This window comes from Trachypithecus francoisi, unplaced genomic scaffold (assembly GCF_009764315.1).
Source record: "Trachypithecus francoisi isolate TF-2019V2 unplaced genomic scaffold, Tfra_2.0 Lachesis_group9, whole genome shotgun sequence".
Taxonomy (NCBI): domain Eukaryota; kingdom Metazoa; phylum Chordata; class Mammalia; order Primates; family Cercopithecidae; genus Trachypithecus; species Trachypithecus francoisi.
Genome location: NW_022681474.1, coordinates 51,862,668 through 51,876,847, shown reverse-complemented (window position 1 = coordinate 51,876,847; position 14,180 = coordinate 51,862,668). Strand labels below are relative to the sequence as shown.

Below are 14,180 nucleotides of genomic sequence, written 5' to 3'. Positions count from 1 at the left end.
CCGGCCACGGGTCCAGCGAAAGAAAACTGTCAGGACCACCGCTGCCACCGACCCCTCCCCTGCAATAGAGGTGGAATAGAGATGACCTGCCCCCACCTGCTAAGCTTCCCTGCCTATCTCCTGAGGGATTCCTGGGCAACATGGATAAGAACATGTGGGTATTAAGTAGAACATCAGAATCCAGGAGACTAAAACAGTCACTTAAAAGGATAAAGAAGACATGACAGGGCAGGCACGGTGGCTAACCCCCGTAATCCCAGCACCTTGGGAAGATGAGGTGAGCAGATCATGAGGTCGAGAGATCCCGGCCAACACGGTGAAATCCAGGCTCTACTGAAAATACAAAAATTAGCCGGGCATGGTGGCTCTTGCCTGTAATCCCAGCTACTCGGGAGGCTGAGGCAGGAGAATGGCTTGAACCCGGGAGGCGAGGATGCAGTGAGTGGAGATCCAGTGGAGGTTGCAGTGAGTGCCACCGCACTCCAGCCTGGCGACAGAGTGAGATTCCACCTCAAAAAGGAAGAAGACATGGCAAACTGCAGTGCCACCCAGCCTGCCCCTGCTGTCTCCACACCTGCTGAGACTCCCTGCCCCTGGCCACCTACACTTCACAGATCCCAGCACCTCCTGCTACCTCTGACTTGGCCCACATGGCTGCTGGACCCCTCACCCTGCCTGTCCCTCCACCTTCGCCCACACCAAGAATTGAGTAAAAATTGATATCCATAATTCCTAACTCTCCCCTGGCTCTTCCCGCTGACCTTGCCCCCATTTTGGGGGTTCCACCTAATGAGAAAGGAGGCTGCCCTCATTCAGTTGCAGCTTCAGCACCTCTGACCTCTCACCCTTGACCCATACCTCCTAGTCCTGCATCTTTCTCCTTCCAGCCTCCCTTCAGAAGGGAGCCTCCTACACCTATATGTGTGCTTTCCTCTCCTCCTCCTTCCTCCCCCACTCCTCTGCCAGCACCTTCCACTGGGATCCCTGCTATCACCCATCAGCAGATGAATTCCATAGCAGCCATTTCCACCATCACAGCAAGGCTATCTGCCCACCTGGCCTTGCAGCCTCCTTGAGCCTTCAACTCTTTGCTATGGACACGACTCCCACTATTAACGCTGCTGTTTTCAAATCTTCACCAAGCTCCAGAGTGAGCCCTCTCTTGATTTCCCAAATTCAGTGCACAGTAGAGGCACCCTGGAAAGACATCAGCCTACGTCTGCCTGGCTACATTCATATTCTCCAGCCCCACCCCTCAGCCCACACTTGGGGCCCCCTGATGGGCAACAGTGAAAAGCCTCTGTCCCCAGTGCCCCTGTTTTTCTGAGCCTTCCCATCAGGGTTCCTCCAGGTACCTCCAGTTTAGGGAGCAGCGCCTCTGCAACATCCTCCTCCAGAACAGATGGTGCGATGGGGACGGCACCATAACTGCTGCGACTGAACACAATTAGGGTCCCTATTCAGAAAGAGCACCCAAGGCCCACCTGGTACACACAGGTGCTATGATGGGGAACAAATGTGAAGCAAGTCTCCCTCCACATATGGTTCCCATGAATGGACATTGCTGCTGGAGGAAGGGGCTCAGTCCCTTGAAGTTACATTTAAGCTGCTCTCTCCTTACACAAGCCAGAGGCCCCAAACCTCAAAGTGTGTGTGTGTGTGTGTGTGTGTGTGTGTGTGTGTTGGAGGATGTGGGGCTGATGAACCCAATCAGAACCATAGTGTATTTGAGACACTCCCCTGTGGACAGAAGAAGAGCCAGCATGTGTCATCATCAGCTGTGCCCTCCCTGGCTTGACCGTTCATCTGGCTGACCAAAGTCCCCAGCCAGGTCTCTATTCTTTGAACTAGCAGGAGGCCCACTGCTATTTACAGGTGCCCCTCTTCCCGTTTCCTGTTCACTTTGATGGGCCCTTCTCTCTCCCGATTGTGTGTATTAAAACCTTATTTTTGTTGCTCTGCCTCTGCTCATGAGTCTATATATTTTGTAATATATATCTTATATTTTTATTAAATATATATTAATTATATGTAACCTTAACATTAGATATAAAGAATGTAGGCATATAGATATCTTACAACCATAAAACCTAAAGAAACTTACAGACCAACAAATGTAGGGACCTCATAAAATTCAAATGACAATTTTAATGTAGTGGAACAAAGGCAGAACAGTCACTCCCCTCCACCCTGAGAAAATGGCACTCCCTGCCCACATGCAGACTCTCCTTAGATCCGCCTGTTGGCGGCATGCATTGCAGTAACTGGATGCTTCCACCACTTGTCCCTGTGTAAGTTACACAGAGGCTTCCTTTGTACATCCTGCAATATGTTGATCTTGATCGGTTACTCCACATCTCCAGCAATATGAGCCTGTAGGCACCTGATCTCCTCCATTAACATTTTATTTACAAAACCAGGCTTCAGGCCAAAGCTGGTATGGTTTGCTGACCCCTGTTCTAGTAGAAAAGACATTCAACAACTAATTACACAAATAACAACCACTAAGTGCTATCAAGTAAAAGTTCCCAATGCTTAAAACCCTCTAAGAGTAGAGATTGAACCTATGCAAGTAGATCAGATTGCCCTGAGGGAGTGGGTCTTAGATTTAATGTAGTTAATTATTCAGACGAAGGCAAGACTACTCCAGACAGAGAAAACCACCTGGGGAAAGGGCTGGGGCAGAAGACAGCCTGGCAAGCCCAGTTTGGAAGAGGCTTATGGAGCGGGAGCAGGAAGAGTGAGGGCCAGCGCCTGTGAGCCCAGGCTGAAAACAGCAGGGAGGCCAGCCCCTGTGAGATCCTTTGGGTCTTGTGAGGGAGTTAGATCTCTATTTAAATACAGAGACTGCGGCACAAGAAGTAACATGCTCAAGGCTGTACAGCCTGCACAAGATGGAGCTGGAAGCCTCCTATGTTCACCTCCAGACCCAACTTCTGTATTCTCTCTGTTAATTTTGGTTCTAGGCTTGCCCAGTGTCTTTACAAGTTTCCCTCCATGCAATTCCAAAATCTTTCAAGAAAACAAAAAGGAAAGGAAATTTTGTCTGCACCTAGGCTATCCTGTAGTGGAAGGCCTAGAGGACTGGGGAGAGCTGTGTTCCCGCTTCTCCTTTCCTCTCTGATGCCCTCTTATATGGAGTCTTAGCAAAGCTTTCTTTGTCCTTGATGTCAAAGGAGCCTTCAGAATATCACCTGGGCTCCTCCTCTTGTGTTACCATGCCCTCTGGGTCTCGCCCTGCCCGCCTCTGCACTCTGTCCTCACTGCCTCACTTCCACGCTCCCCTTGGGGACACTTGCACAGCTTGCTGCCCCATGAATGCTCCGCGTCCGCTTTTCAGTTCCACGTTCCTCTGCTGGAAGAGCACGTTACTCGCCCAGCCCCTTTGTCTGGACACCTTCTTTTCTTTAAGTGTCTACCCAGGAACAGCTTCTGATGCTTCTAGGTCTGCAGGAAGCCGTCCCCGGCCCCTTCCTCACCCAGCCTGAGTGCTGTGCTCCCCTGCAGGGTCCACACAGTTCCCGGTGTGAATGGCTCACATCCCAAACTACTGTTCATCTCGGCCTCCCGCACTGCACCCTGTGCTTGTGAGCTCTGTGACAGCAAAGGGCTTATGCGAAGGGCGTTTGGCACTTTCCACGTGGAGGTTAACCCATTTACCTTGTTAATTCCATTCGTTCCCACCTCTTAGGTACCTGCATATTTCTATCCTTCAGATTTCTTAGCATTGGACCTTATAGCAGCATTTCTTAAAATGGGGTCCCCAGTCCAACAGCATCAGCATCACATGGGAGTTTGTTAGAAATGCAACTTCTGGAACCCTCCTTGGACTTCTGGGATCTAAAACTCTGGGGGTAGGTGCAGTGATCTGTGCTTTCATAACCCCTCCAGCTGACACTGAGGCAGGCTAACATTTGAGAACCACGGCCTCCCAGGGAGTCATTGCTCATGACATTGTTGATTCCCTGAGGACAGTAACGGGTTATTTTCAATCTGGAAAAGAAAAAAGAGTAACTGAGGAAATGACAAAGAACACTTTTACTTTAGAAAAAGAATTTTCTGACTTGATATTTCAAATATGTGACTTCCAAAGAAGGCCTAGTTTTGTATATTTAAAAACAAGGTTGATTCTGTCTGTCTCAGTCTACCCCGGGTGTGGTGTTGCTGCAGGGCAGGTGTTTGGAAGAGATAACCTTACCAGGTGCCCTCCACTGCTCAGATTCTCTGCTTCTAGGATATTCTATGTACTATAAAATAAAGATAAGCTAAAGAGGAGGGCATGATTGCTAGGGGAGTAAAAAGATGGTTTCTGTTTTGCAGGATGAAAGTATTCATGGATGGATGGTGGTGTTGGTTGCATAAAAATGTGAGTATGTTTAATGCCACCAATCTGTGCAGTTCAAGATGGTTAAAATTATCAATTTTATGTTATTTATGTTTTACCACATTTTGAAAATAAAAATAAAAAGATAAAGCTGGAACCTAAAAATGTCCAGGTAACAATAAAGCTGGCAGAGTAACGTGTAGGACTACCCATTGTATTTACAGCAGCCCAGCAAAGCAGAGCCCCCTAGAGAAACGGGGGATAAGAAAAGTGAAAGATTGTTATTTCCAAAATAACCACCTATAAAGTGGTCTTCCTAATGGGAAGAAGTGATTGTTTCTTGGCTCATTTTATTTTTTATTTTTTTCAGTTTGCAGGGTTTTCGTTCAGTTTGAATTTATATGTGGGAGGATGTCATAGTCTTTGAAGGCCTTTGGATTTTTGAGAACTTAATCAGGCCAAGCTGTTCATGAGGAGTAAGGTGCTCAAATTCATCCTTCCAACAAGGGGCTATTGGGTACCACTGTGGTGCCTGCCCCACGCTGGCAAGAGGGATGAAATGCCCAGTGAGGGCCACATCCTTGTTCACCTACCAGGCCACGGGCTCAGCTCCACAGCTGCCTGAGAAATTTGCTTTCAGGAGTAATTTGTAGAGATTGTAGCTGAGCTTTGGGTGGCAACCTGAGGTGCGGTCAGACTTTATCATCACAACCAAAAGTCACGTGCTGATGAGAGGCTCCAAACAACACCTGGAGCCCATGACCCAGCAACTTCCAGATGTTGAGCTGGGACAGGGAACGGGCTTGTCTGCTCCAGATGATTGCCCTGGCCAGAAAGAGTAAACCAAGGAGGCACTCTTGAAAGAGGGTGTTAAGGAGCAGTGAGCCCCCTTCCACCTCCACCAGGAAACGTCCCCAGGACAGACAGCTGCTGACCTCTTTCTGGAAGCACTGGGCCTCAAAAGATTGCTGGTTCCTGCCTACTTGCTCCCAAGGCATATTCTTGATCAGAAAGGAGGGAAGAAGTGCGTGGGTGTGGGGAGGAGAGGCAGGGAAGAAGTCACAAGAATGCCCACAGCAGAGGTCTGTGGGGACGCTGGGCTATCCCTGGTGGCAACACTCTTGGGGCTGGTGCTGGATGAGGACAGCCTCGCAAGCACCCTGTGCTGTGACTCCAGCCCCCAGGATCCTCCTCAGGGTTCAGAGAAGGAGCTCAGGTGAGCTCTGGGTGGATGATACCATCTTTTCCCATTGAAATCGCAGAATTTTACAACTAAAGAGAACTTCCAGATGGTTTGAGTCAACTGCACTCTTTTGGGGGCTGGAAGCAAAGATGAAAAGATTTAGACAAAATCACACAGTTCAATTATTAACAATTCAGACTAAGTGTCAGGTCATCTGACCACAACTGAGGCCCCCTGATACTACTCTACTAAGCGTATTATACTGTGGTGTGTATGTAGGTGTGTGTGCACATGTGTGTGAATGTGTGTCAGGAGTACATGTGTATACATGTGTATTGTGTAAGGGTGTGAATATGTGTGCATTTGGGCATCTGTACATAAGTGTATGTGTATAGGTGTGTCATGTGCATGCATGTTCATATGTGTAATGAGTTAGTGTGCATGTACATATGTGTGTATTGGGCAAGTGTGTAATTCTATGTGTTTGTGGGTGCACATATATGTGTATTTGCATGTGCTTAGTGAGCGCTTTGCTGGCCATAATGGCTTGTTTCTCTGGCCGAGAGACTTAATTCTCCCTGATTCAGCCATAAGTGTGCATTTCCCAGCATCAGGGTGAGTAACCAGGACATCCGGAGAACTTTCTTCTTCTCTGCCCCACCCATCCTGTCCACTCCATTCTCAAGCGTCAGAGGCTGAGGCTCTGGCCCCAGTGTGAGCCCCACAGGAGATCTTTGAGCCCTCAGGTTGCCTCACAGCCAGCATCCATGAGCATCTTTCTGTTTTCCAAGAGGGTGAGCCAGGGCTGCTCCCATCAATGACAAGATGCTGGGACCTGGATTTATGTGCAAGGAGAAACCAGGCACTCGGGGCTGAAGGTCCAGCTGCTCCTGGGCTGGGAGTCAGCAACCTCGGTGCTTCCAGGGCTCACCCTCCCTGGCCATGGGCAGTGCCCCTTGGCTTTGCAGCAATTTGAGGCAATGAAAGTTTTTATTTCCTCTGGCTGTATTTTCTAGACATATTTTAACATAGCTATAATCATACAAATTGTTGAATTTTTTGTCCTGCTTTTAAAAAGATTCTAATTAGGTTAGATTATAAACAAGGTGGGTGGATCACCTGAGGTTGGGATTTCAAGACCAGCCTGACCAACGTGGAGAAATCCCATCTCTACCAAAAATACAAAATTAGCCAGGCATGGTAGCGCATGCCTGTAATCCCAGGTACTCGGGAGGCTGAGGCAGGCGAATCGTTTGAACTCAGAAGGCAGAGGTTGCAGTGAGCTGAGATTGTGCCACTGCATACCAGCCTGGTCAACAAGAGCCAAACTCCATCTCAAAAAAAAGTAAACAAATAAATAAAAATGACTAATAAATACTTATTGAAAGTATAAGTATAAAAAAACTTTAATTACATTAATTATGAGATTTTAAAACTATATTACTTGAGAAAAGAGACCAAATCTCCTCGTGATACTTTTATTAATTTATTTAATAATAAAGATGAACATAAACATTTGTGCAACTCAGTGTTTAAAGTTTGCCAAGGTTTATGTATATATTTTTCCCAGTGCTGATGCTGTGAGAAGCCCAAGCCATGGAGAGACCCCAGGTAGGTACTGCTGTCAACGGCCCAAGCTAAACGGCCAGCCAACACCAGCATCTGCAGCCAGCCGTGTGAGTGAGCCTTTGCAGATGTCTAGTCCCGTCAAGCCCTACAGATGTCTCCAGCACAGATAGAGACTACAGATGTCTCCCCATGAAACCACACAGCCAAGTCCAGGCGGAAAATGTGAAAGGTGTTTCTGCCAAGCCACTGACTTTCTGGGTGATTTGTTTTATGGTAATAGAGAACCAGAACGGTCTGTTCCTGCACTCTCCAGTGGTCTCCATATGTTCAAACACTCCACTTAGCAAGCTTCATCACCCAACACCTCGGCCTAGTCACTCCACAGGGTCTCTCACTGCAGAGTCATTCCTCAGGGTTACTGACGTGCTAGTCTCTGCTAAGATGCTCACCTCTTCACCTTCCCTTAGTGACTGGCTGCTCTGGTTGATGTCGGCTTTCCCTTCCTCCCGGAAACCCTCCCTCATTACCTCCCTTTCCCTAACAGTTCCAGCTCCTTGAGGTCAGGGCCTGTCTCTTCCACCATGGTGATAACCTGCATATGTTGGGTGCTGCATAAATTCTAACTGTATCAAATCTAGGACCCAACCTGCAAAGTTAAGGGATTTACCTTGGGAATCTTCCCAATCTTCTTGCTAACATGGGCTACTTTTATTATAAAATCCAAAGAATTTCACAGTTGCCACTTTTGTCATTTTACGTCAAAAAGATGGTTTTAGCAACAAATAGGGAAGGGCACGTAGGAGTCCAGCATGGCACATGATCCAGTTCAGGTGAACTTAAATGGACACTGCTGGAGGCTTTGTGGGATGAGACCCCGTTGTCCACCCAGCTTTCTTCCTGAAAGATGATGGAGTCTATTCACTAAACACTTCTATCTTTTGTCTTTTTTTCAGTGGGAACATGAGACTTTTCAAAAAACACAGGTGAGGAAACTATGTGCTCTTTTAGCCAATACAATGGGGAAGTTTTTCTGTTGGTTAAAATAATTCAGGCGCTTACAGGTAGCTTGGTGAAAATGTGGCCACAGACTCTCAGTTTGGGTCCTCTTATCTGTCTTCCACCTTCCAAGGCCAGCACACCATTCCTAAAGCACAACCTCACACCCTGGAGTTTATCCCTCATCCCTTGAGGACCCAAAGACAAGTAGCCTTGCCAATGCAGTAGTACCGTGTCTCACCTCAACTGCAAAGTGGCCATGGGGTCTTCACCAGCAGCTGGGGAAGATGCTCCAGAAACTGGCCCTGATAGCTTTGCCCTGTAACTTGACTGGGTTGCAAACACCGTGGGTGAGATAAATATGATTTCTGGCCGGGCGCGGTGGCTCAAGCCTGTAATCCCAGCACTTTGGGAGGCCGAGACGGGTGGATCACGAGGTCAGGAGATCGAGACCACCCTGGCTAACACGGTGAAACCCCGTCTCTACTAAAAAATACAGAAAAACTAGCCGGGCGAGGTGGCGGGCACCTGTAGTCCCAGCTACTCGGGAGGCTGAGGCAGGAGAATGGTGTAAACCCGGGAGGCAGAGCTTGCAGTGAGCTGAGATCCGGCCATTGCACTCCAGCCTGGGCGACAGAGCGAAACTCCGTCTCAACAAAAAAAAAAAAAAAAAAATTATTTCTAAGGCTCTTTTTCAGTATTGAAATTACATGTATGTCTGAGCTCTTTAAAGAAAAATGTGAATTTTTTATTAAAACAATTTTCTTTTGTCCTTATAGACTGTTTGTCATATTTTGCTTCAATCAAGAGTTGGGTCAGACACAACAACTGGGCAGCTGACATGAGATCTGCGCATTTGTTACTAGAAGAGCCAGAAGGCCACCCACTGTTCCTCCTAGTGAACCACTGGCAGAGCAGGTATGGCTTAGAACCCAGTTTCGTGCTTGACTGCTGATATGGTTTGACTGTGTTCCACCCAAATCTCATCTTCAATTTTAGCTCCCACAATTCCCACATGTTGTGGGAGGGACCTGATGGGAGGTAACTGAATCACGGGGGCAGGTTTTTCCCATGCTGGGCTCATAATAGTGAATAAGTCTCACGAGATCAGATGGTTTTATAAGGGGAAATCCCTTTCGCTTGATTCTCATTTTCTTCTCGTCTGCTGCCATGTGAGACGTGCCTTTCACCTTCCATCGTGATTGTGAGGCCTCCCCAGCCACGTGGAACTGTGAGTCCATTAAGCCTCTTTCTTTTGTAAATTGCCCAGCCTTGGTTATGTCTTTATCAGCAGCGTGAAAACAGACTAATACAATTACACAAAAAAGTCAGTGCATCAAAACAGAAAGAAGTCCACCAGTACATTTGAAATTACATTTTATTTAAACAGGTAAAAATGTGTATATCTTTTTTAAATGAAAATACAAGGTAAGCAAATCAATAATACAAACATGTTTATAGCAGTAATTAAAATAGAGGTAACATTTACCAATATGAAAATATCAGAATTCCAATCACACTTGGATCTTCAGTGATTGAAATGTGCATTCCACACAGCAGGGGCTGGTAGACTGAAGATAAATTCCTCCTCTGGATGTGCTATCCTCAGTCAAGTTCTTCCTCATCACCATTCATCAGCTCACACAGTGGGGTAGCTGGCTGCTGTGGTGATTCCACAGTTATTCCTCCGGTCTTTGGCCATCTTTATGTAGCCATCCATGCCCCAGTTTTTACCCCAGCTGAAAGGAGAACAGGTAAGCACCTTGGGTTATTAACTTAAACAGTGTGCCAGAAGCCACAGGCTTAACATAAAGAATCAGGAGATGCTGATGTTCCTTTTCATCCCTTATACATTCTTGAGTCAAAACCTGCATCCCAGGCCCAAAACTGTGACCTTTCACAGAACTGCAAAATCAGAAACAGAAAAAGGACAGGATGTCTTTCCAGCCAGAAGCCACAGGCTTAACATAAAGAATCAGGAGATGCTGATGTTCCTTTTCATCCCTTATACATTCTTGAGTCAAAACCTTCAATCCCAGGCCCAAAACTGTGACCTTTCACAGAACTGCAAAATCAGAAACAGAAAAAGGACAGGATGTCTTTCCAGCCAGGTATGCTTCAGAATTAAGAAAATGTTCAGAATTTAAACATGCAATGGGACAAATACCATGTTAATATCCCCAGCATGCTTGTGACAGTATCTTGATGTTACAATCAATCATTAATATTCTGTGTTCTATCTAAGGGGGATAAAGACTTCTGGGATTTCAGAAATGGGATTAAGGGCTTGCGGTATGTAAATACTGATTGCAAAAAAGGATTCCCCTTTGAATTTCAACTATAAGCCTTTCTGGCAAGTTATACCTGTTCTTCACCAGCCAATATTTATTGTTATCTGAGTCTGCTCCTTCATAGCCATAGCCAACTGCCAGCATAGCATGATCTAGGCCTTCAGGGTCACAACGTGGCTCAAAATAAATTCCTGAGAGAATAAAATGAAGGCTGGATGAGAAGTTCCCAAGGACACCTGATAGTAACCCACCCTGTCACCCACAGGGAGGGAGGCATCTCTAAAATCAGTGAAATGACACACAGTCCAGATCGGGCTTAACAAGATCTATTGTTATCAAAGCTAGGGAATTAGGCTCTCATCCACAATGAGCAGAAATAGAAATTAGCATAAGTCCTTCATAAAAAAACTTTCCTACAGGCATAAAAGACCACTCATTTTAAGCTTGTAATTCTACTCTAGAATATCAGTCTTAAAAATAGCGCAGAACACCAAAATCCTTGAATCAAAAGGCTCTTTTCAGATTTAATCACAGAATTAAAAATCTTTCTAAAAATTTTAAGAATACAACAATTAGAGAATATTTAAGTAAATTAAACTATACTATAAATAACATAGCTATTTATAAAAAGTTATGAAGTACATGTATTCATGGAGATATGTTCAAAGTAATATCAAACAGAAGCATTGGGTATGATTATTATATGTATAGAGTCCATCATCCTGGTGTACCACGGTGGTTTACTTTTTTTCTGCAATAATTTCTATGAAGAAAGATGCTTACCTTTTTTGTAGAACTGGAAGGAGAAATGGCTTGCATCAACAGCAACAGAGACGGGTCCCACAGTTGCCACTGCCTTCGCCAGGTCCTTTTCCCATGAAGGGATGTCCACGAAGCCAGTGTCATTAGCAACAGAATACTTGGGATTGTACCTACAGGTTTTAACCTTTTAATGGTAAAGAGGGAAGTGATTTGATTACTACCATCCTTCTCCCAGGGAACGTGAGTCAGAACCACAATACTCAGCAGTTTGCAGCATAGAATTTCCAAGTCAACACTGTCACAAATCATCCAAGGAAGTGAAATGTTGTTATTAATAGTTAATTTGAAACTGAAAATTAGCTCAGTTCTCTTCAGCAAGACCCCTAGGTTTACTTTCCATAAGACGTTTTTCGAATGGAGACATCTGTATTATGTGTAGAATGGTTTGTATATTCTCCATGTTACACAGAAGCAAGAACAGCTGCATGTTAACCATGTAATCACAGAACTGTGCAAAGGCTATAACTTATAATGACAACACAGACAGTTTGCAGATAGAGATTCCACCATCTAAAATGGGAATTCTGAAAAGTGTCTGTTATCTCTGAAAGTGTCCCAGTAAAACAAGGCAGGAATGGCATCAAGAAAAGGAGCTCCATTTACCTTTCCTTCATATGGATAGGATGCCTCAGAGTCCAGGCCTCCGTTCTCCTGAACATACCGGAAGGAATTATCCATGAAACCACCGTTGCAGCCCTCGTTGCCTTGAGGCCAAGAGCAGTCTACCAGATTCTGCTCACTCAGTGAAATAAGTTTGCCTGTTTTCCAGAACATCTGCCCTTCCAGAGCACCAGTTGCACTAAAAGCCCAACAAGAGCCACACATACCCTGAAAAGAGAATAAAAAAGCTGATACCCACACACACACACACACACACACAGAGAGCAAGACTTTTAACAACAGCTCATATATCTAAATACTCCTTTAAAAAGTGAACTGCATGTTGCTGCACACTCTACCATAGCACAAAGGTCAATTGCTTCTTGGCTTTCCTGGGGTGATAGAAAGTCTGAACCTAACACAGTCTCACCTGATTCTTCACAGGAGTCACGTAGCCTTTCTCTCTCCAGTCCACAGATGTGGGGATATCAAGAAGAAGACGTTCCTGGAATTCCTTCCCCTTCCTGTGCTTCTGGTATTGAAAACCATTCATCACCTGCCTAAATTCTTCATTGGTCTTCAAGGAAAAGTAAATAAAATGTCAAAAAGCAAAAGATTAATTTGGTAAAGAACTGAGGAGGAGAAGCACAGAGTTCGGCAGTCCACAGCATACTTACCATGTCTCCAAGGCGTTCATGGCCATTGTGAAGCTGTGTTTCCCTTGACTGTATTCTTGATTGTGCTGCTCAATCATCTTCATGTTCTTTTCCCACACTGCTCTCCTCCATCCTTCTTCATTCTAAAGCAAACATGTAACTGATGCTTTTTTTTTTTTTTGAGACGGAGTCTTGCTATCGCCCAGGCTGGAGTGCAGTGGTGCGATCTCGGCTCACTGCAAGTGCTTCCTCCTGGGTTCACGCCATTCTCCTGCCTCAGCCTCCCGAGTAGCTGGGACTACAGGTGCCCGACACTACACCCAGCTAATTTTTTGTATTTTTTTTTTTTTTTTTTTTAGTAGAGACGGGGTTTCACCATGTTAGCCAGGATGGTCTCAATCTCCTGACCTCGTGATCTGCCCGCCTCGGCCTCCCCAAGTGCTGGGATTACAGGTGTGAGCCACTGCGCCTGGCCGATGCCCTTCATTTCTAATTAAAACCCGACATATGCTAACCAAGTGAATCTTCAGACAGAGATGTAACAGTAACCATGGCCAGGGGAGGCGTGACACCTCTGGGAGATGTTCTCCAAGCTCAGACACAACAAGGGTGTACGCCAATATCGTGCTCATAATCAGTGCTGTTAAGTTATTGCATTAGGTTATTGGTAAGAGCTGGCCTCTAGAAGCTACTCTCCAGCCATATGATCCCAAGAGCAAGGCCCATCTCTCTGGGGTTCCCCTGGACAGTTTCAGATGCCACCAACCATGCCATATAATTTCTTATGCTTTGCTTTCCACTTGGTCCATTGTGCATCTAAACTGTGGTCACGTGTTAGAGCAGCTGAGGCAATTCCCAGGCAAAAGGCAGCCAGGAGGAGTGAAGGATTCATGTCTCAAAAATCTAGAAAGGGAAAAGAAATGAGGATCTGATTAGACCCATCCTAAAAAGTCATTTTACTGCTACCTGAGAAACTAGGGCCACCATGGTAGAATAAAAATATTTAAATTATTCTTCCAAGCATTTACATGAGGACTGCGGAAGAGGCTGGAGAAATACAGGGCAAGTGGAGATACTGGATGGAACCACCAAAATGAAAAGCAGCCTGTCCAGAGCTGTAGGCGCTGAAGCAGGTCTATGAGACCATAACTTAGGCTATGAAAAGGATAGGAAGGTACCTTATGGGCGAGAAGGTTAAGGCAACAACCAGGAAACTAGGAAACCATTGGCCCAGGTTTTGTACCAACTAGGCTGAGGTCATCCAGGCAAAACCTCATTAACGAAGACATCTAATTTCAAGAAGGGACAAAGGGATCCCCAGTAATTGGGAAGTCACTTCGCACCTTGTTCTTGGCTAATACACAGCAGAAGGTGAAGTATGTTTTCCAAATTCCCCTTGTAATGAAACAGTTCTTGAATGTCTTCCCGGGAAAAACTGAGAAGGAGAGCACCTACCTACCGCCGCTCCCGCAGGCCTGCAGTCCTGCAGGTGGGCCAGTCCTGCCAGCACTCCAACTCCCCTCACAGAGCATAAACTGAATCAGGTGGCCGAACCACAGGAAACCAGAGTCCGCAGTGTCCGCGCCCACACAGGGATACGCAGTTTCCCAGGCCTTGGGCTGGGGACCCAGGTCAGGTCCCTGCCTCTTGCTCCTGCCCTCCGCTCATGCTCACTGCGGCCCCAGGACGTGGGTGGTGTTGCAGGGAGGATGGGGCGCCCCTGCCTGATTTGCCGGGGT

At 46.1% G+C, this 14,180-nt stretch overlaps 1 protein-coding gene across 1 annotated transcript; it reads right to left on the bottom strand.

Moving 5' to 3' along the window:
• Nucleotides 1-9,435: 9,435 nt before the first annotated feature.
• On the bottom strand, nucleotides 9,436-12,617 carry LOC117082371 (cathepsin L1-like). The gene is given in 7 exon segments (XM_033209031.1): nucleotides 9,436-9,811; nucleotides 10,437-10,554; nucleotides 11,147-11,309; nucleotides 11,789-12,013; nucleotides 12,216-12,362; nucleotides 12,463-12,473; nucleotides 12,476-12,617. Coding segments are annotated over 7 exon segments (834 nt in total). The 5' UTR covers nucleotides 12,546-12,617; the 3' UTR covers nucleotides 9,436-9,711.
• Between the last annotated feature and the right edge of the window lie 1,563 nt (nucleotides 12,618-14,180).